The sequence below is a fragment of the Rhinolophus sinicus genome, chromosome 7, assembly GCF_057876585.1.
Source record: "Rhinolophus sinicus isolate RSI-liver-muscle chromosome 7, RSI-T2T, whole genome shotgun sequence".
Taxonomy (NCBI): domain Eukaryota; kingdom Metazoa; phylum Chordata; class Mammalia; order Chiroptera; family Rhinolophidae; genus Rhinolophus; species Rhinolophus sinicus.
Window position 1 is genome coordinate 56,445,509 of NC_142507.1, and position 19,561 is coordinate 56,465,069.

General features: G+C 48.8%; 7 protein-coding genes across 7 annotated transcripts; 5 read left to right on the forward strand and 2 right to left on the reverse strand.

Moving 5' to 3' along the window:
• Positions 1 to 2,791: 2,791 nt before the first annotated feature.
• Positions 2,792 to 3,297, reverse strand: LOC109435956 (histone H2B type 1-C/E/F/G/I). Its single transcript, XM_074319185.2, has one exon. It carries the CDS (start codon positions 3,231 to 3,233, stop codon positions 2,853 to 2,855), a length of 381 nt encoding a protein of 126 aa, XP_074175286.1. The 5' UTR covers positions 3,234 to 3,297; the 3' UTR covers positions 2,792 to 2,852.
• Positions 3,292 to 3,939, forward strand: LOC141568667 (histone H2A type 1). The gene has a single exon (XM_074319184.2). The coding sequence runs from the start codon at positions 3,547 to 3,549 to the stop codon at positions 3,937 to 3,939; it is 393 nt and encodes a 130-aa protein (XP_074175285.1). The 5' UTR covers positions 3,292 to 3,546.
• Positions 3,940 to 4,981: 1,042 nt separating this feature from the next.
• LOC141568663 (histone H3.1-like) lies at positions 4,982 to 5,669 on the forward strand. Its single transcript, XM_074319179.2, has one exon. The coding sequence runs from the start codon at positions 5,068 to 5,070 to the stop codon at positions 5,611 to 5,613; it is 546 nt and encodes a 181-aa protein (XP_074175280.2). The 5' UTR covers positions 4,982 to 5,067; the 3' UTR covers positions 5,614 to 5,669.
• A 129-nt stretch (positions 5,670 to 5,798) lies between these two features.
• LOC109435964 (histone H4) lies at positions 5,799 to 11,292 on the forward strand. Its single transcript, XM_019714205.3, has one exon. The coding sequence runs from the start codon at positions 10,918 to 10,920 to the stop codon at positions 11,227 to 11,229; it is 312 nt and encodes a 103-aa protein (XP_019569764.1). The 5' UTR covers positions 5,799 to 10,917; the 3' UTR covers positions 11,230 to 11,292.
• A 1,088-nt stretch (positions 11,293 to 12,380) lies between these two features.
• LOC141568664 (histone H3.1-like) lies at positions 12,381 to 14,888 on the forward strand. Its single transcript, XM_074319181.2, has one exon. The coding sequence runs from the start codon at positions 12,892 to 12,894 to the stop codon at positions 13,348 to 13,350; it is 459 nt and encodes a 152-aa protein (XP_074175282.1). The 5' UTR covers positions 12,381 to 12,891; the 3' UTR covers positions 13,351 to 14,888.
• Positions 14,889 to 15,581: 693 nt separating this feature from the next.
• On the forward strand, positions 15,582 to 17,682 carry H1-5 (H1.5 linker histone, cluster member). Its single transcript, XM_074319178.2, has one exon. It carries the CDS (start codon positions 16,531 to 16,533, stop codon positions 17,206 to 17,208), a length of 678 nt encoding a protein of 225 aa, XP_074175279.1. The 5' UTR covers positions 15,582 to 16,530; the 3' UTR covers positions 17,209 to 17,682.
• Positions 17,683 to 17,987: 305 nt separating this feature from the next.
• Positions 17,988 to 18,695, reverse strand: LOC141568665 (histone H2A type 1). The gene has a single exon (XM_074319183.2). It carries the CDS (start codon positions 18,591 to 18,593, stop codon positions 18,201 to 18,203), a length of 393 nt encoding a protein of 130 aa, XP_074175284.1. The 5' UTR covers positions 18,594 to 18,695; the 3' UTR covers positions 17,988 to 18,200.
• Between the last annotated feature and the right edge of the window lie 866 nt (positions 18,696 to 19,561).

The following is a 19,561-nucleotide window of genomic DNA, read 5'->3' on the forward strand; positions in this document are numbered from 1 at the left end:
TCCTCCCGCCCACTCCGCATTTCCTCCCTGTGGTTCCGGACCTACTGCCTCCGCCTCTGTCTTCGCTGGACATTAGGTGAGGTTGTTTGCGGCCCCCTCGTGTTTCAGAGGACACGTGTTTTGTGTTGTCACCTCACGGATTACACTGCCTGTGGGATGGGGACCATTGTCACTGCTACAGATGAGGCACCTGCGGCAGAAGCCAGAGACCCTTAAACCTGCTTTGTCATCGGGTCTTCTTTCTTGAAAACCCTTTTACTGGGGTGGAACCTGCCACTTTCACAGACGCGCTATGGGAAGGCTTTACCTAAGTCACGGGGACCCAATGGTGTTTCCGGAGAAGTGAATATGCTTGGAGGACACGGCTGGAGGAAGATGCCAGCGGTTGCGGAGCGCAAATCGGGGGTGTTGGAGGAGCGCGCCGGTACCCTGCTTTGCGTTCACCGACGGGTATGTGCGCAGGGGCTCCCCGACTCTGGGTCACCTCCGCCCCACCTCGCGTGTCCCTTTCCCGCACACAAGGGGCTCACTGGAAAACCCACAGATCCGCGGTTACCGGGCTGGGTCTCGGGGAACGTCCTGAGGCCTCTGAGGGCCGGAGAACGGGTTTGTTCTGGGTACGCGGCTAGGAGAGAGCGCTTCCGTTTCGCGGTGCTGGAGAGCCCGGCTTTGCTTCAAGTGGTTTCCCGGGATTTGATGCCTCTGCAATAAGAGATGGCCTGGTGGGAACGAAGTTTCAAGGCTTGCAGGTTGGGGCTGCTTCCAGGACTTCACATTTCTAAGCGAGGAAACGTTGGAGGCTTCGAGGACGATGCGCCCCATGTGGACACAGACTATAAAGCGCAAAACAAAACAAACAAACCCCACACAACACCCCAAAGAACAACAAACCCCACCCCACCCCACCCTGTAACTCTCCCTGTAAAATACCAGGATTCCTGTGGGATTGCCTTGCAACTGACTTTTTGCACGATAGGTCTTATTGGACAAAGTCTTTAAATTCGTTCTTTTCTGGGAAGCTTGGTTGGGAGTTTTCCTCAAGCCTAGAAGAGGTCGAGGATGACCAAGGAAAGTTGTTGCTTGCACAGAGCAGGTAGGAAATCCTCAAGAAAGGGTAGAAATCCTCTGCGGGAGATTCCCAACCTCAAAGTCTGGCTGAGACAAGGAAAAGGTCCTTACAGAGGAGCTGCTTTTAAGCCTGCTTCAGGAAAGCCCTGTGGATCGCTCCTCTCTCCATATAAACCAGCGATAAATACACTAGTAGAACTCCATTTTCCAACACCAAAGGGAAAAATGGCTCCAATTGCCTTAACCCTGTTAACCTAAAAATAAAAGGCCAAAGTGAGAGGCAACGAGCATTTATTTGAGATCAATATGAATAACTATTCAGGAAACAGATTCAAACATAAGCCCAAATAGTGTTCTGATGCAGAAACAAAGGCAGTGGGTATTTATGAGAGGGGGAAGGGGAACAATTCCATCAGTAGAAGGAAGGCATATTTATTGGTGCAGAAAACGCTTACATAGTGACGTTAATTGTAAACATTGTTACTAATTGTTAGCTTCGTAGTGGTCAGTCCAGTACGCCTATATGATTTTTGTTATCTTTGCAAGAGCGCAAAGATTTTTGGGACAGTGTTGCTTCCTGCTGAATTAAGAGGGTTTTGTGTGTTTTTTGACGTTTTAACATTGCGAAGGTTTGAGGCATAAGAAGTGCCAGCTACTTCTGGTGACACTTTTGAAGAGAAGTGTCAACAAAACAGGCAACTTACTGAATGGGAGAAGATATTTGCCAATGATCCATTTAATAAGGGGTTAATATCCAAAAGTATAAGGAATTCATACAACTTAAAACAACAACCCAAACAAATCAACTTCAAAATGTGCTGAGGACCTGAATAGCCATCTCTCCAAAAAAGACATGGAGATGGCCAAGAGACATAAGATGCTCAGCATCACTGATCATCAGGGAAATGCACTGTGTGACATGCCATATTGTACATGGTATCAACAGTACAGTTCATTCTACACATTATTACTCAGCAGTTAAAAATATCTACGGTCACATAGCAAGGTAACATAGCAAGCAGTGGCCAGAACCTCGTCCTTCCATTCCTTATCCAATTGGGCTTCATTACACCTTGTGCCTCCATCTGCTGTTTGGCAAGTACCAGGTGGACACTTGCATTCTGATTAATCCCTTCTTCTTGCCATCCCCAGGGCTCCTCGCAGCCACCTCACCTTCTCCCAGAATGCCTCAGCGAGGGCACCTCCTCCCCACCGCTGTTTGCAACAGGAAGGGGGCAGGACGAGAACTGGCAGGCTTTCCCGCCCTCGTTCCTTGTTTTCAAATAGGTCGCAAGAATCCAATTACAAAACTGGCCCTTTTTAAAAATAAGTTTTCCATTTTTTTCTTTGGAGGTTTACACTATAATCTCAACATCAGGTCTGTCCAAGGCTACCGTAGAGCTAACCGCCTTTTCTAGACTTGGTGAGCCCGGGTCATCCTAACCACGAATTAACCGTTAGAAAAATCAGCTAAGTGGCTTCCGGTTTTATTTCCTTGGGGAATTGTTGCACTTTAGATTTCCAGATACTGCAAATCTTTTGCTACCCAGGTAAGACGTGGGGAAGTTTATATGTAAAAGTTTTCAAACCAGAAATGCTTGCAAAACCCAAAACTTTGTCACCTTAACAAATGTCAGGTAAACGTCAAATTTAGGTTAAATGTTACTTTTCAAGACATCACCCAAAGGCCGAAACCCAACAAAAGTGCAACAACTTTTCTTGGAAGGTTAAGTGGCTCTGAAAAGAGCCTTTGAGGTGTGGAGCAAAGGCGCTTACGTGCGAGTCTACTTGGAGCTGGTGTACTTGGTGACGGCCTTGGTGCCCTCGGACACGGCGTGCTTGGCCAGCTCCCCGGGCAGCAGCAGGCGCACGGCCGTCTGGATCTCCCGGGACGTGATGGTCGAGCGCTTGTTGTAATGCGCCAGGCGCGAAGCCTCGCCCGCGATGCGTTCGAAGATGTCGTTGACGAACGAGTTCATGATGCCCATGGCCTTGGACGAGATGCCCGTGTCCGGGTGCACCTGCTTCAGCACCTTGTACACGTACACCGAGTAGCTCTCCTTGCGGCTGCGCTTGCGCTTCTTGCCGTCCTTCTTCTGCGCCTTGGTCACCGCCTTCTTGGAGCCCTTCTTCGGGGCGGGCGCGGACTTGGCCGGCTCGGGCATGGTCAGGGGAGTCGCAGAGCGAGACGGGAAACGCAGGAAAGATCAGCAGACACTGCAAGCGTCTTCTCGGTCCACAGGTACTTAAAGGAGGCGGTGAGTAAAGTCGTGTCTGATTGGCGGTGAACGCTGCAAACGTCACACGTGAAAGTAGTCCAATCAGAATCGGTGTATTTCCAACCTCGGGCTCCATTGGCTTAAGCGAAAGGGCCGTAACTTGGCGCGGATTTACGGTCGCGCCCGGCACCCCTATAAGAAGGGGCGCCCTGGGTGACTCGCGTTAGACATCAGTTGGGCCGACAACTCTTTGTGTGTCATGTCTGGACGGGGGAAACAAGGCGGCAAGGCGCGCGCCAAGGCCAAGACGCGCTCGTCGCGGGCCGGCCTGCAGTTCCCCGTGGGCCGCGTGCACCGGCTGCTCCGCAAGGGCAACTACGCCGAGCGGGTCGGGGCCGGCGCGCCCGTGTACCTGGCGGCCGTGCTGGAGTACCTGACGGCCGAGATCCTGGAGCTGGCGGGCAACGCGGCCCGCGACAACAAGAAGACGCGCATCATCCCGCGCCACCTGCAGCTGGCCATCCGCAACGACGAGGAGCTCAACAAGCTGCTGGGCAAGGTCACCATCGCGCAGGGCGGCGTCCTGCCCAACATCCAGGCGGTGCTGCTGCCCAAGAAGACCGAGAGCCACCACAAGGCCAAGGGCAAGTAGAAGCGATCTTACTCGGAGGCAGTTCCAGTAGATCCAGTTCGAACCAAAGGCTCTTTTCAGAGCCACCCACCTTTTCACTAAAAGGGCTCGCGTATTCCTTAACTTGGGCTGATAATTGAAAGTGACACCTAGTGCAATGGGTCGGTAGATGTCAGTAGTTAAACACCCCAGAAAAATGAAACTAACCCGTCTACTTTTGAAAGTTACAATTCAAACAAGTTGCCACCGGCTAATTAAAGCGGATAGATACTTCCTTTTTAATTAAGGCCTTCAGTACAGCCGGCCTTCTGGGTCAAGCCGTGAGAAAAAGATTGGGGAAGAGCAAGCTTGCCCATAAGTGAATATTTAGATGCAAATCTAGTAGCTTACAGATCAAAACCACCTTTCAACTCCAGAGCACTTGTTTTGCATCTTAACTGGGAAAACCCATCTGCAATTCGCTCTTCTCCACCTGTGCTGGACCCTAATCACTTGGAAAAGAAAGATGCTACATGCCCCGGAGCACTGTCCTGTAGGCCCAGCTTAGCACGGGCTTCAGCGGGACTTGAAAAAGGCACACAGGAATCTTGTACCAGGTTCAAGTCAGTATTTTTCTTAACCTCGTTTCACACACACCACAGTGGAAATTGTGAAACAGTGGATGGAGTGCTCTTAAATGAGATGCTACAGTGAGTGGAAAATAAATGTGTTCATGTAGTTATCTCAAATATGAAATTACTTCAAAATTATTCCTAATACTAGTCGATTATTAACCGTCTTGGTGCATTTAGAAAATCTACAAAAACTTTGGAAGATCTCTGAAAGATCTCAATTCAAATACAGAAATCAAGAAATTGACGTGAAATGAGGCTAAGAAAATCAGTTGGCCAATCACATATAGCGCGCGCCTTTTCAAAAAGATTTTTTTAAAAAGCCAGTTTCAGGTGCGAAAGTAACATTTTTAGTTAGCGAACAAGATACATCGTTGTAATATTTATTAAATTCTGCCGAAAAAGGGAAAAGAACATTGTAAAGAAACGACACGAAAACAGGGAGAAAAGGATTGAAAACAAAAGTAGCTCCAATGAAGGGTGGCAGGAAGATGTTAATTTTCGGTCTGAACAGATCGGTGGCTCTCGCGATCAAGAAATGGGCGCCTCTTCCAATACCGTCCCTGCGAGGTGTGATGGACAGATGCCAGGCCCAATCAGAGTGGGACTCTCGTTATATAAACTGGTGCAAGCTCCTGCTCTTAGCATTAGCTCCTCGTTTCCAGAGGTGTCCATGGCTCGCACAAAGCAGACGGCGCGCAAGTCCACCGGCGGGAAAGCCCCGCGCAAGCAGCTGGCCACCAAGGCGGCCCGCAAGAGCGCGCCGGCCACCGGCGGCGTCAAGAAGCCGCACCGCTACCGGCCGGGCACGGTGGCGCTGCGCGAGATCCGGCGCTACCAGAAATCCACGGAGCTGCTGATCCGCAAGCTGCCCTTCCAGCGGCTGGTGCGCGAGATCGCGCAGGACTTCAAGACGGACCTGCGCTTCCAGAGCTCGGCCGTCATGGCGCTGCAGGAGGCGTGCGAGGCGTACCTGGTGGGGCTGTTCGAGGACACCAACCTGTGCGCCATCCACGCCAAGCGCGTCACCATCATGCCCAAGGACATCCAGCTCGCGCGCCGCATCCGCGGGGAGCGGGCGTAAGTCTCCTTCCCCAGTTAGCGTCCCCTGCCCCCAAAGGCTCTTTTCAGAGCCACTTCCCGCCCTCACCGAGAGTGGCTGTTGCACTACTGGCTGGGCCGCTAAAGACGCAGCCGGAGGGCAGACCTGAGGAAAGTGGCCAATTGGTAACGGTCCCCGATCAAACCACGGGCACCTCGTTTTCCTCATACAGTGTCGTAAAGGGAAGTGCAAGGCCTCACGTACCGTGTGCTTGGTAGTTCCTACTTGAGGAAACTGGGCTGCTTCACGGCAATTAAAGCAACAGTCTCCGCATCCTTGAGTAACCCAGCGGTGAAGTGAAGCCCCGGGAAAGGAGCTGTAATAACCTCGTCTGGTAACGTTCAGAGCACCTCCAACTTCGCATATTAATCTGGCATCAGTTGTGGTTAACGCTGATTATCTACATACCAGGAAGGCTAGGATTTCGACAGCATTTCCCTTTGAGGCTTGTTTCTCATTGTTTAGTGGCAGCATCTGGTAACCCTACAAGATAATATCTGAAGTGTTACCTTCTTTCACACCACTCCCAGATCTAATACTGTAAAGTTACCAAATTGGCCCTCAGGTTTGTTTGTTTTGCCAGCTTCCAGGGGTCTAGTGCAGATAAGTACTAGAAGCCGTCCACAGGTACCACGCCATCAACACTTGGTGACTCCCTGAAGTAGCAGACTGAGGCCATTTGTGGCAGTAGTACCCCTTAGCCCACCAGAGGTCCTATGCCTCACTCCCCTGCAGAGTGATCACGTATGACATGTATGAAATACTACCACCAGGGCTGTTCCTCTCATCTCAACCTGTTTTAAAAATTTAATGAATATTGCCCTTTTCTCTCCACGTAGAATATCATGCTATAAGGCCAAAGATTGTGTTGTTTGCTGTTGTAACCCTAGAACAGACAATGAAGGCCTGGCACGGGGCAGGTGTCATTACATTCTAGTTGAAGGAATGTTGCTAATTTGGTCATTTAGGCCCAAGACCGCTCCCACTCTGCCTCGGGTAGCCACTGAGCCTTTCCCACCTGCACTGCGCATTCCATCCCAGATGCTTTTTAGTCACCACTTGTATGTAGAGTAGGTATAATACTGACAGCAACAATTTTATAAAGCTGTACAGTTTCCAAAGTACTCTTGCATTTCTTTTTGTATGTGAACCTGACAATAGCTCCCGGGGATTACACAGGGCATTGTTAATCCCTGTCTAGCTCTAGAAATGTTTGTCTTTTCCAAAGGTACTTGAGTATTGGGTGACAAAGCCAGTAGATGTCAGTGCAGAAATCTTTCCACAAACCTGAGGAGGGGAGGAGGAGATTAGGATAAGCCTCCAATGGCTGTAGGAAAATAAAGGAGAATTGTGTGTGTGTGTGTGTGTGTGTGTGTGTGTAAATTGGGACAGGAAGGATTGTTTTCTTTTAAGGGGAAAGGCAGCAGAAGTTGGATTGCTCTAATGTCTCTCACCTCCTCAAGAAGGACATCTGCATCAGTGAGTACAGACATGTTCTATTTGAAGCCTGTCTGGGCATAGAAAAGATTTTAGGAAGTGTCCAAAAATCCTTTGATACTCTTCCCTTCAAAAAGTGGAGCCTAATTCCTCTTTCCTTCAGTGTGGACTGGGTTCAGAGACTGGCTTGTAGTGAAGATAATAAGGCCCGTGGCATAAATCATAGCGATGGCGCTACCCTGGAGACTAGGCCCTAGCCAGTACGTGTTTCCTGCTTGCTCTCAGTTCACTGCCCTGGGGGACCCTGCTGCCATGTTGGGAGGACACTCTGACAGCTCTGTGGTGAGACTTGCATGATTAGAACGTGATGCCTTCTCCCACAGCCGCTGAGTGACTCCCAGCAGCACCTAAGGGAGCCGGCTCCAGCCCCATCAGGCCCCCAGTTGCCCTTGCAAACAGCTTGACTCTACTTCTTGAGAGACCCTGAACAAGAACCATGCAATGCAGCTAATCCATTCTGGTTCCCAGCCTACAGAAACTGCCATATAATAAATCTGCTCTTTTAAGCTGCTAACTTTTGGGGTAGTTAATTATAGTACAATTAATACCTGATGCAATAGGAAAAAAAGAGTAGTTAGGAGTCATTGTGTTGACTCCACTAGTGTACATGAGATGACCACGTCCCACAGTTCTGCAGCTTCCCACAGGGAATTCTGCCCTGATGGGAATGGGCCTTAGTCATTACTGAGTAATTAACAGGATTTTCTTTTGCTGCTACCCATAGAGAAGCTGGAGAGCAGTTTAGTGCTGCTAAGGATGTAGAAAGAGGATGAAGTCTAGTAGCTGCTCAGGTAAGGTTGCTTTGCGGGTACGCACCCCATATGGTCACCTCTGGCTATCAACTTAGGAGGGGGGGAAGAATCCCACTTTTTTTATTTTTCCAGTTCACCTAGCAATGAGTAAGACCCCAAGAAATCAATTTCCCTGTGACCAGACATTGATTTACAAATCAGGATACCATTAATTTTTTCTTTAACATTTCCTAGCAAATGACTAACAAACAATATTTATATGTCCTTCACTTTTTTTATAAAGCTTTTTTACATTTATTGTCAAATTTGATTAATAAAACAAAATTGTGAGGTATGTTGGAACTGGGAGACATAGCTAGGGCCCAGGTATTTCGCAAACAGGAATTTTCAGCATAGGAAGTTGGGCTAGACATTGGAGCTGAACCCTTCTTGTTCTCTCATAGCCCTCCCTCCCTTCTGTTTGGAAACCTTCTCCTGTCAGAGGTACCATTTCCAACGGTCAGATATACTTGTTAAATAACCATTACAAATCATTATTCAGTGACTCTCCTTTTTCCCAATATAGACTGACAATCAATTAGGTCACAGGTTATTTTAGATGCCATTTTCTTTAACTATGAAACGGGTACTTTATTTCCTCAAGAGATTGCTTTAAAGTTCAATTGTGGTGTTATATGAAACTGTCTAGGACAGTGCCCCAGAGAATGTAATTGGGTGCACAGAAATTCTCATTGAACTTAATTTCAGCTCCGAATCTTATTTTGGTATACCTACCTCTCCTAGATTTGGGAAAATATACCCAAATCATCTTATGAGATTACATTAAGTAGTCACTCTTGTCATTGAGTTTAAGGACACAATCCCATTTGATCAGTAACACATAAGCAACTCATTTTAAGGATGTCACTTCTGCTAATGGGCAAGCTTGTTTCTCTGAAGATTTCTGTTAGTTTCTGTCTCACAAGGTAAAATTTCCCAAACTTGTCTTCCAAATCTGGATACAATTTGGATCACAGGAACTCTCTCTGTTTAGGAGGCAGGAAAGATATTGAAACAATTACATGAGAACAAATGCTTTCAATTTATGTCCTCTGAGAGGATATTGACCAGGAGAGTAAAAACAGTCACCAGGAATTCATTTTAAATGATGCTCAGGGGGTACTCACTACAATGGGACGTGCTGCTGAGTTTTTCCCACTGATGTTCTCATGAAAGAGGTTCTGAAATGTGAAAAATGGTTGTTTATATATCTCTGCTGGGAATAATAGGTTTCTTATCTGGACAAGATTAGAAATAGTGTACTTTCTTGTTGTCACACAACAGCCTAGCCGACTGTCTCCCCGTGTCTTTCCCTGAGGAAAAAAAAGTCTGTGAGATTGTGCCTTTCTGGGACTTTGTTTTATCCTGATGTTTACACCTCATGTCTCTCTGTCTGGTCCCCAAAAGATGGTTTGCAGCCAGTGACGAGTAAGATTACCCACGGGGGAACAACTCAAGCCAGGCGGAACCGTGTGGGGTCCCCCAATGAGCTGCCTTGGAAGATCTGGGAAGAGGCCTTGCCTCCCCTTCCCCCTGCCTGGGATAAGCCACTGCTGACTCTGGCTTTCCCCTCTCACCTGATTGTGAGAGAAGTCATGAGAGCGATAATATCAGCTCTGTCCTCTAACCCTGCAATTAAGTTTCAGCCTGAGAGACTCGTCCCTAAGGAGGCACATGCCACCATTGTTAAGACATCATGGGACTTTCTGTTTCGGCTGTTTACAGGTGAGGGTGATTGGTTTGAAGCATTTTTCCGGTATGATGTATGAGATTCACAGACCGTGGAAAAGACAATGCTACTTCCTTGTATGATAATCAATAAAAGCCACCAGTTGGCTTGATTCTGGGCTCCAGTCTCTTGTCAGGCTGTGGGACCCCCTGGACTTCAGAGATTTAACTGCATTAAGTCTCTTTTTCTTTCTTTCTTAAAACTTAACCCAAAGCCGCCCCTTCTCGTCCCCTCACTGCCCATGTTGTGCTGGACGTGACACTTTCTGAGATGGAAACTGGTAGAAGGTGCATTTCATTTTTTTCTCCTAAGTGGCCTGAAAGAGGGTGCATGGGAATGACAGCTCTGTATTAGAAAAATGCCTTGAGTGTAGTAGTTTCTCATCTATCTTGAAGGAAAGAAAGGTCTCAGTTTTTTTAAATGGAGACAGTTGAATGGCTAGCAATTACATGAAACATTTTAAAATTTCACTTGTAAACAGATAAATGCAAATTAAGACAATGAAATATTGTATAACACCAGATTGGCAAAATCAGAAATCTGGGTATACCAAGTGTTGCGTGAGAGATCTTAACAATATTAACGCTTCCTATCCATGAGCAGGTATACGTTTCCATTTATTTGTATCTTCTTCAGTTTCTTTCTTCAGTATCTCATAATTTTCTGACTACAGCTCTTTTTCCTCAATTTATTCCTAGGAAGTTAATTTTTTTCATGCAATTGTAAATGGGATTGTTTTCTTAATTTCTTTCTGATATTTTGTATTGGTGTATAAAACGGAAACCCATTTCTGAATATTAATTTTGTATCATGCTACTTCAGTGAATTCATTTCTCAGTTCTGATATTTTTTGGTGGAATCCTTCGAGTTCTCTCTCTATAGTATGTCATCAACAAATAATGACAGTTTTACTTCCTTTCCAATTTGGATGTATTATATTTCTTTGTTAGTTTGATTGCTATGACTAGGAATTCCAATACTGTGCTGAAAGTGGGCATCCTTGTCTTGTTCCTGATCTTAAAGAGTTTTCGGCTTTTCGTGGTTTGGTACAACGTTAGCTGTGGGTTTGGGTAATTAGGCGCTTTTCTAAACCAAGGAGTTTAAGCACCGCTCTTTCCACTGTACTGAAAATATGTCTGAGGGCTTCCGGTCTGGCAACTCCCAGAACAGATGGAACTGGCCCGAAGAGTTCCCAAACAGGTCCGCGGCACCACTGTATAAAAGACTGCCTGCAAGGCTGGCTAAGTAGTGTTTGTTCTGCTTGCAAGCATGTCTGGTCGTGGTAAAGGTGGCAAAGGGCTCGGGAAGGGCGGCGCCAAGCGCCACCGCAAGGTCCTGCGCGACAACATCCAGGGCATCACCAAGCCCGCCATCCGGCGCCTGGCCCGGCGCGGCGGCGTCAAGCGCATCTCCGGGCTCATCTACGAGGAGACCCGCGGGGTGCTGAAGGTGTTCCTGGAGAACGTGATCCGGGACGCCGTCACCTACACGGAGCACGCTAAGCGCAAGACGGTCACGGCCATGGATGTGGTTTACGCTCTCAAACGCCAGGGCCGCACCCTCTACGGCTTCGGGGGCTGAGTCCGAACCTCCAACCTCGCTTTTTGCAGCAAAATCAAAGGCCCTTTTTAGGGCCGCCCACTGCTTCTTGTGAAGAGTTGTACGCAGCTTTCAGTTCTGCTTTCTGTAATCGTGTATTTGAATTTAATCCCAGTACTGTGCTTTCAGTGACAACTGCAGACGGGAAGGTGGCAACTACAGTTGTCACCCATCCTGGGCAGAGAGGAGTGACTAAATCTTAGGCACATCGGGGGAGAAACTTGTGAGGCATCAGGCAGGAATTAGCAAACCGGAGGCGTCTCTGCCAGCTCTGGTTTACCTATGGAGAAGGTAAACATGGAAACGCTAACTTTCGGGCAGGGTCCCCAACCGCCCTTGGTTCCTGTGATGGGATTCACTACGGGCCGCGGTGCCGCCTAGTAGGCAGCCGGCAGTAACGAGAAACCCTGGAGGTGCCGCCGAGCTCGTTACGCCGTGTTTGGTCCAATAAACGGACAAACTAGATAACTGCGAGCGTTCTGCCGGCCGCCCACAGGAACCCCACGTTGCCAGCAAAACGCTGGGTGTTCATTCCTAATGTGTTGGCAGCGATCGATGTCAGGAAGGATTGACACACTTGCTCTCCCCGTCTCCCCTCTCCCCAGGCACCGGCTGAGTGCCGTCACCCCAAAAGCGGTGTCTTTGGGGTTAAATGGCACGAACTGGGTTCTCATTTCTCAGGCTGGGTCCCTCCCTAAGCCTGAGGCCAAGCATTTCGTAAGTTACCACTCCTTGTAAGTTACAGACCCGGGAGCCAGTGTCCTAACTCGGGCCTAACTTTGCATGTGCAAAGGAGGATCTCTGGCCTGTGCGCGGGGCTCCCAGACGGCTCTCGGCCACCTTCCCCCCCCCCCGCACCCCGGACGTTGTCTACGTGCTCCGGCGGCAGGGCGCTCCCACAGCTTCTTGGGTTCTTCAGACCGCCATTTCATTACGCAAAGTCCCGTCTTAGGGCCACCCAAGAAACCTAAGACCTGTAGGCATTTTTAACATCCTTCGTTTGGGAGGGCAGCAACCTCGGGTTACATTAGCGTGGTCTTTGTGAATTCGCTTAGAAACATCAATTTTGTAATGCCACAAAAAGTGCATTTGGTTCCCCCCCCCCCCCCCCGCACTTGAGGATGCGCTCCAGACCCGCCCCATGTCCATCACCTAATAGAGTGGCAAAATCTCAGGTGATTCAAATCTACATCGGCTGCACTGTCAGGGGCAGAGTAGTTACGACTCTGACTAAACTCCATCAGGACCTTTTACAGAAGTTGGCCGACCCTTGTTTGAAGGTCTTTCAGCGAATGTGAAGAATGCTGCAATTTGAGAGGACCGGCGCAGCGCACAGAGGCTGGAATTAGGAACCACTTCAAGGCCTCCATTCAGTGCCTCAGTTCCCTTTCAAGTTCACGAAACTTTTTGTCAAGAATTCAATCACGACACGTTTTATTTTTAAAAGTGCAAGGAACTTTCCGGACATTTTCTTAAGGATTTTTGATGCATCCTAGTGGGTTTTTCAGTCAGTAAGAACGCAGTAGAGGTGGGGAAAAGCTTCCTGAAAGTATTGAACCAAGAACTAATCCGTGTGGGGTGGAGGGGTGGGAGGGGCATAGGGCACCGTCGAATCGCGGCGGGAGTGTCCCTATAAATACTGGGATGGCTGGTTCTTTCTCATTAGTGTTGGGGAATTGGCGTTGCTTACCCATGGCTCGCACAAAGCAGACGGCGCGCAAGTCCACCGGCGGGAAGGCGCCGCGCAAGCAGCTGGCCACCAAGGCGGCCCGCAAGAGCGCGCCGGCCACCGGCGGCGTCAAGAAGCCGCACCGCTACCGGCCGGGCACGGTGGCGCTGCGCGAGATCCGGCGCTACCAGAAGTCCACGGAGCTGCTGATCCGCAAGCTGCCCTTCCAGCGGCTGGTGCGCGAGATCGCGCAGGACTTCAAGACGGACCTGCGCTTCCAGAGCTCGGCCGTCATGGCGCTGCAGGAGGCGTGCGAGGCGTACCTGGTGGGGCTGTTCGAGGACACCAACCTGTGCGCCATCCACGCCAAGCGCGTCACCATCATGCCCAAGGACATCCAGCTCGCGCGCCGCATCCGCGGGGAGCGGGCGTAAGTCTCCTTCCCCAGTTAGCGTCCCCTGCCCCAAAGGCTCTTTTCAGAGCCCCTCAATTCTCAACGAAAAAGAGCTGTTACTTCTGAAAAGTACACGGGAGCCCTATATGAACTGCGGTGTGCTCTTGGTGACTAAGTCACGCCACTGCTGCCCACTTGAAGATGGACTCCAGACCGGCCATCTGCTTGTCCTGTAACGCTAACAACCGTTCCGGTTGCCGAGTCCCTCATACTCTGCAGTGAGGAGCTGTTTGTGGAGAGGCATTACAATGACTCGGTCATTTGAAAATCCAAACAACCTCGACTGCAAGAAGTGATTGAATGAAAATTGGCTCAAACCTTACAGAAGCCTAACTTAACTGGGTTATTATGCAAACGGAAATCAGTTAAGTAGCTAAAATATTCCAGCGCCATTACTTCAGAAATAGGCCTCTTGATTTCTTGTAACATAAGTGTTCCCATGAGTGTTTAAAATCTTGAGGGCTTTTCTGTTTTCCAATTTTAGTATACGTGCTGCAGAAGCCAGCACACCTTTTCAGTTTCAATGTACTGTTTGCAAGTGTATGCTGTGGGCTTTGCATATGTGACTGGGGAATGGGTGAGGAGACCTGTAAGCTGTCATGTAAAATGAGTTCCCAATGGTTCTGAGAATTTAGAAATACTTGTGCAAGTGTTTTTAAAATGTATTTGTCTGTGATGGAGTGTTTTTGTGTGTTTTTCTAAAGAGAATCAGACTAGGGATGAAATCCAGCACGCCATTTTAAATCTTCCTTGTTTCCACATTCACAATTCTGAGTTTTCTAAGCAAACATGGCTGTGTCCCATATTTCCATGTGTTTAGTTTACTCACGTGCTGTTTGTATTACATGGCTGTCAGTGCCTCATTTTGCTGCTTATGTTTTTGGGTACACACCCTAACTTCAGGAGGTAGCGGTTCTATGAGGGCAGGTTTTCTCCTGATTGTTCTTTGGCAGGTCTGCCATTTGGGCCTTCCCTTCCTTCTCGTTTTTGGATTTGCCCTTCCAGAGAGAGGCTTATATCTAAACCATTGGCTCCTTGGAAAGCTTTTTGAAAAGTCTCAGAATTGATTCAGAGAAGTCTGATGAGGCCAAAAGCCTCTAACTACAAATCATTCTGGCGCTCCTATAGTGGCTCTCAGGTGTAGGGACAACTTGATGCTGCTTATTCCAAGTTTCAAAGGTTGTTCTCTCCCCATCCCTTTGAGGACCTTCCCATCATATAGACCCAGAACCAGGAGGTCTATCTACCTTCAAACATCTGCCAACAGTGAGCTGTATAACCTTTGGCAAGTCACGCATCTTGTCTCTAGGCCTTAGTTGACAGAGCTGTAAAATGTGATGAATGAATGGAAATCTGTACAGCTTCCTGAGATTAATTCCTGGCACCTTGTAAACGCTCAATGTATAGTACCTCTTGTTGTTACACTTCCCTCTCCTGCACCTTTAAGCATGGAGGGATTCCCCCCGGATCTTCTAAATGTTTTGTGATTAAAACAATGAGAATTGATTGGTTAGAACACTCTCTTGTTAAAATCTCCTTTTCTTTAGTTCTTCGTTTGCATTGTTCTGAAAGAGGCAAGCTCGTGGCGATATGCCACGATCTGTGTCTGTGTGGATGTGTTCAAAACACAGCATAGGTGCCAGATAGTAAATATTGTAGGTTTTGCCGGCCACGTATGATCTGTGTCACATCATTTTTCTAACACAATTTAAAAATCTAAAAACCACCTTTACCTTGAGGACCATACAAAAGTAGGCCTCTGTACAGTTTGGTCATAGTTGACTATAGTTTCAATTCCAGGAACTCCTAGAGAGAAGTGTGTTGGCTGCTTCACCAGTGTTTCACAGGAAACAACTGAGTACCATCGACTGCATTAGAGAGCAAAATCATCATTTGATCTCCCTTAGCATCTAGGCCAGACACAAAATCCTATCCACCCCCTGCCCTACTTTCCCTCCAAATAAATAGCAAACTTCATCTTCCATTCCAATCTCAAGGTCATTGCCTCAGTTCCCTTGAATGTTAATGTTTTCCTGTATTTTCCTGAATTCAGGAAATTCCCAGTGCACCCTTTTTATAGTAGCCAATTATTTTTCTAAAATATAGGTCTATTATCACTTAATAATTGATGTCTCCTGTCTGCTCAGCGAAGAGGGTGTTCCTGACTGTGATTTGTTAAATGTTGACAGGGATTGAGGTGTTTGAAGGAGGACATTGGGAAAAGCAGGAAAACCTGACATAGTCCCATGGGAGCTAAATAGATTGTGCTTCTGAGAGCTACTGGAAGCCCTTGAATAATTTTTAACAGGTGTCAGAGGTTTTCTGACACATTATCTGGGCTAAGCATTTTTCATCCTTATTTTAACAGATTTCCCTAGGAACTAAAGAGAGAACACATCTCAATCAAAAACATACAAATTTAAGTTTGAATTTGAATCCAGGTCGTTGGAAACTGAAGACAAAGCAATTGTTATTCCTCCTGCTGCAAGGTAGAAGTCACTCTGGCAACCGAACATTTCCAAGATGCAAAGCACAGACACTGGCACTGAAACACCTAAGAAGCAGAACCGGTTTTTAAAGTCATGTCTATGTGGCTGGTGTGGGGCTGTAGGCAAGCAGGCGCTCTGCGCGTGTGTTACTTGCTACAGTTAGAAACAAAGTTTATGCCCAAACCAAGGAGCCCAGGGTCTTTCCTCCTGCAAAAATCAAAGACCAAACTTAGAGAGAAAGCCTTTGAACACAGGTTGACTCGGTACTTAGTAGACATTTGTTGCAAGATGCAACTAAGTAGCAGGATGCCCTAAGCTCGTGGATTCCTGTGGAAAGCTAAAGGGATTTTTAAAAAATATCTTCCATCAGTCGCGCAAGATTCATGAAAACACAGACAAGTATGTGGACCTGGAAGCTGTTTTCCACCTTTGGAGCTTCAAAGCATCAGACTCTGTACCGTTGTTTTTGGAATTTCATCAGATGTTTGGGAGTAAGAAACACAATTTGGGAGTCCAACCGCGAAAGGCGACCGCCTGAGGGCGGTGGATCCGACGCTCCACCAATCACAGAGCAGCCCCGGCTTATATAAGCCGGAGCCCGAGCCAGGCAGTACTGCGAACTCACTCTTTGGATTTTTGGGTCTCTTTCTGTGGTAGCTCCTCCCATCGCCATGTCGGAAACCGCTCCTGCTGAGACGGCCGCCCCGGCGCCTGTGGAGAAGGCCCCAGCCAAGAAGAAGGCGACCAAGAAGGCAGCGGGCGGGGCAGCCAAGCGTAAGGCGTCGGGTCCCCCGGTGTCCGAGCTCATCACCAAGGCCGTGGCCGCCTCCAAGGAGCGCAGCGGCGTGTCTCTGGCCGCGCTCAAGAAGGCGCTGGCGGCCGCCGGCTACGACGTGGACAAGAACAACAGCCGCATCAAGCTGGGTCTGAAGACCCTGGTGAGCAAGGGCACCCTGGTGCAGACCAAGGGCACCGGCGCCTCGGGCTCCTTCAAGCTCAACAAGAAGGCGGCCTCTGGCGAGACGAAGCCCAAACCGAAGAAGGCGGGCGCCGCCAAGCCCAGGAAGCCGGCAGGGTCCACTCCCAAAAAACCTAAGAAGGCCGCGGGGGCAAAGAAAGCCGTGAAGAAGACTCCCAAGAAAGTAAAGAAGCCTGCTACCGCCGGCGTCAAAAAGGTGGCCAAGAGCCCCAAGAAGGCCAAGGCTGCTGCCAAGCCTAAGAAGGCCGCCAAGAGCCCTGCCAAGCCCAAGGCGGTTAAGCCTAAAGCGGCCAAACCCAAAGCCGCCAAGCCCAAGTCGGCAAAGCCCAAGGCCACCAAGGCCAAGAAGGCAGCTCCGAAAAAGAAGTAGGAAGCTGGTCTTTAAGAAGGCGACAAAACCCAAAGGCTCTTTTCAGAGCCACCCACATATCTCTTGAAACAGCTGAGCACTACAGACATCTACAGCCCTCCCGGGATTGCTGACCTTCCCATTCACGAAGCAAACCCACTACGATTCTACTTATGTTTCTTTCGCTTTTAGGTATCGGTAGAGTAAAAGTGACAAGTAAACCAGTGTAACCATAGGGGTAAAGCCATAGATAGGTTCTTTCAGCCCCTAATGTAAAGATTTTCCAAAGGTCTCATCCTAAAGTAAAAACGACGTACAAAGAAACATTTAAAAACCCCGCGCTACATTCTGATTTGTTTTCGGGTGGTGGGTAGGAAGTTGAATTGGGTCTGTTTTTGCACCACCAAATTTTAAGTTCGTGTTTTCACGTTTGCCACAAGGTTGTCACTGCACTTGACGCACTGAAGATTTACATAAGTAAACTAATGCTGAGATTATGTGGTTATGGAGACACAGACTGAGGAGTGGTCCCGGATGCTGAATCTGTCTGAAGTGGCTACTTCCTGAAACCGCCTGCCAAGCTCAATTTCCAGTGCACACTGCTGATAGGTTAAGGAACTGGAGTGCCAGCTCTTCACTACAAATAACAGACGGGGCTCGGAAGTCTCCACCTAGTTTCTATCTCGTTCCCTGTACAGCACTCACTGCGGGGCGGCTAAGCGCTTCACTTTTAACGCTGGGGGCCGGCTGCACTAACCGTCTTAATTACCTGTGACAAAGTATCTCAGTATCCATTTTAATTGACCATATTAACTTTTATTTAAGTTGTAGTTTCCAAATGGACAGTTTCACCACTCTAGGATATTTAACTACTGACATCTACCGACCAATTGCAGTTAAGAGTCACTTTCCAACAACGGCCACGAGCGCTTTCAGTGAAAAGGTGGGTGGCTCTGAAAAGAGCCTTTGGTTCGGACTGGACCTACTGGAGCTGCCTGCGAGTAAGGTCCCTTCTACTTGCCCTTGGCCTTGTGGTGGCTCTCGGTCTTCTTGGGCAGCAGCACCGCCTGGATGTTGGGCAGGACGCCGCCCTGCGCGATGGTGACCTTGCCCAGCAGCTTGTTGAGCTCCTCGTCGTTGCGGATGGCCAGCTGCAGGTGGCGCGGGATGATGCGCGTCTTCTTGTTGTCGCGGGCCGCGTTGCCCGCCAGCTCCAGGATCTCGGCCGTCAGGTACTCCAGCACGGCCGCCAGGTACACGGGCGCGCCGGCCCCGACCCGCTCGGCGTAGTTGCCCTTGCGGAGCAGCCGGTGCACGCGGCCCACGGGGAACTGCAGGCCGGCCCGCGACGAGCGCGTCTTGGCCTTGGCGCGCGCCTTGCCGCCTTGTTTCCCGCGTCCAGACATGACACAAAAAAATCCCTGCCCAAGTCGGGTCTGAAGCGCATTGCCCAGGGCGCCCCTTCTTATAGTGGTGCCAGGGCGCGAACGTGATTTCGCGCCGAGGTACGGCCCTCTCGCTTAAACCAATGGAGCTCCGCGTTGAAAACACACCGATTCTCATTGGACCACGTTCCCGTGTGATGTTTGCAGCGCTCCCCACCAATCAGACACGACTTTATTCCCTGCCTCCTTTAAGTGGCTATGGCCAGAGAAAGATCGGCGTACTTGTGTGTGTCAAGTCTGGACGCGGAAACAAGGCGGCAAGGCGCGCGCCAAGGCCAAGACGCGCATCATCCCCCGCCACCTGCAGCTGGCCATCCGCAACGACGAGGAGCTCAACAAGCTGCTGGGCAAGGTCACCATCGCGCTGGGCGGCGTCCTGCCCAACATCCAGGCCGTGCTCCCGCCCAAGAAGACCGAGAGCCACCACAAGGCTAAGTAAGAACCAAGATGGACAAAAAAGGCTCTTTTTAGAGCCACTGTTATAGTCACAGAAAAAGTAGCAGGATTTGTGACTTTCAACTATTTTGCCTTTATTCAGCATATTTGGGCCTAGCCTTGGCTCCTGACCTCTGACCTCCTTGTCCTCAGTTCACAGTTGGCATTTAGGAGCCTTTGCAAATAAGTTAACATTTTATATCTTAAAATAGGCTGATTTCAAGGTCATATTGAATCTAGAACATCATTCACTTTACTTAAGATGCCCATCCAGGCCCATACCGGAAGTTAGCTGTAGCTTAAGTTACAGGTCTCATAAATCTTTAACCTTTGATGTGATTGTCTTCAATGTACTAACTAAAAGTACTTGGAGATACTTACTATCTGACATTTGTTACCACTGCCAGAATAGATGTCCCAGTGTCGTCAAACTTGGTCATAGCAATGATGGTACTGAATGCTAAGTAGACTCCAAGGGCACTAATAGGACCGTG

Coding starts and splice junctions, on each gene's coding strand:
- H1-5 (XM_074319178.2), top strand. CDS start 16,531: ATGTCGGAAACCGCTCCTGCTGAGACGGCCGCCCCGGCGCCTGTGGAG.
- LOC141568663 (XM_074319179.2), top strand. CDS start 5,068: ATGGGCGCCTCTTCCAATACCGTCCCTGCGAGGTGTGATGGACAGATG.
- LOC141568665 (XM_074319183.2), bottom strand. CDS start 18,593: ATGTCTGGACGCGGGAAACAAGGCGGCAAGGCGCGCGCCAAGGCCAAG.
- LOC141568667 (XM_074319184.2), top strand. CDS start 3,547: ATGTCTGGACGGGGGAAACAAGGCGGCAAGGCGCGCGCCAAGGCCAAG.
- LOC141568664 (XM_074319181.2), top strand. CDS start 12,892: ATGGCTGGTTCTTTCTCATTAGTGTTGGGGAATTGGCGTTGCTTACCC.
- LOC109435956 (XM_074319185.2), bottom strand. CDS start 3,233: ATGCCCGAGCCGGCCAAGTCCGCGCCCGCCCCGAAGAAGGGCTCCAAG.
- LOC109435964 (XM_019714205.3), top strand. CDS start 10,918: ATGTCTGGTCGTGGTAAAGGTGGCAAAGGGCTCGGGAAGGGCGGCGCC.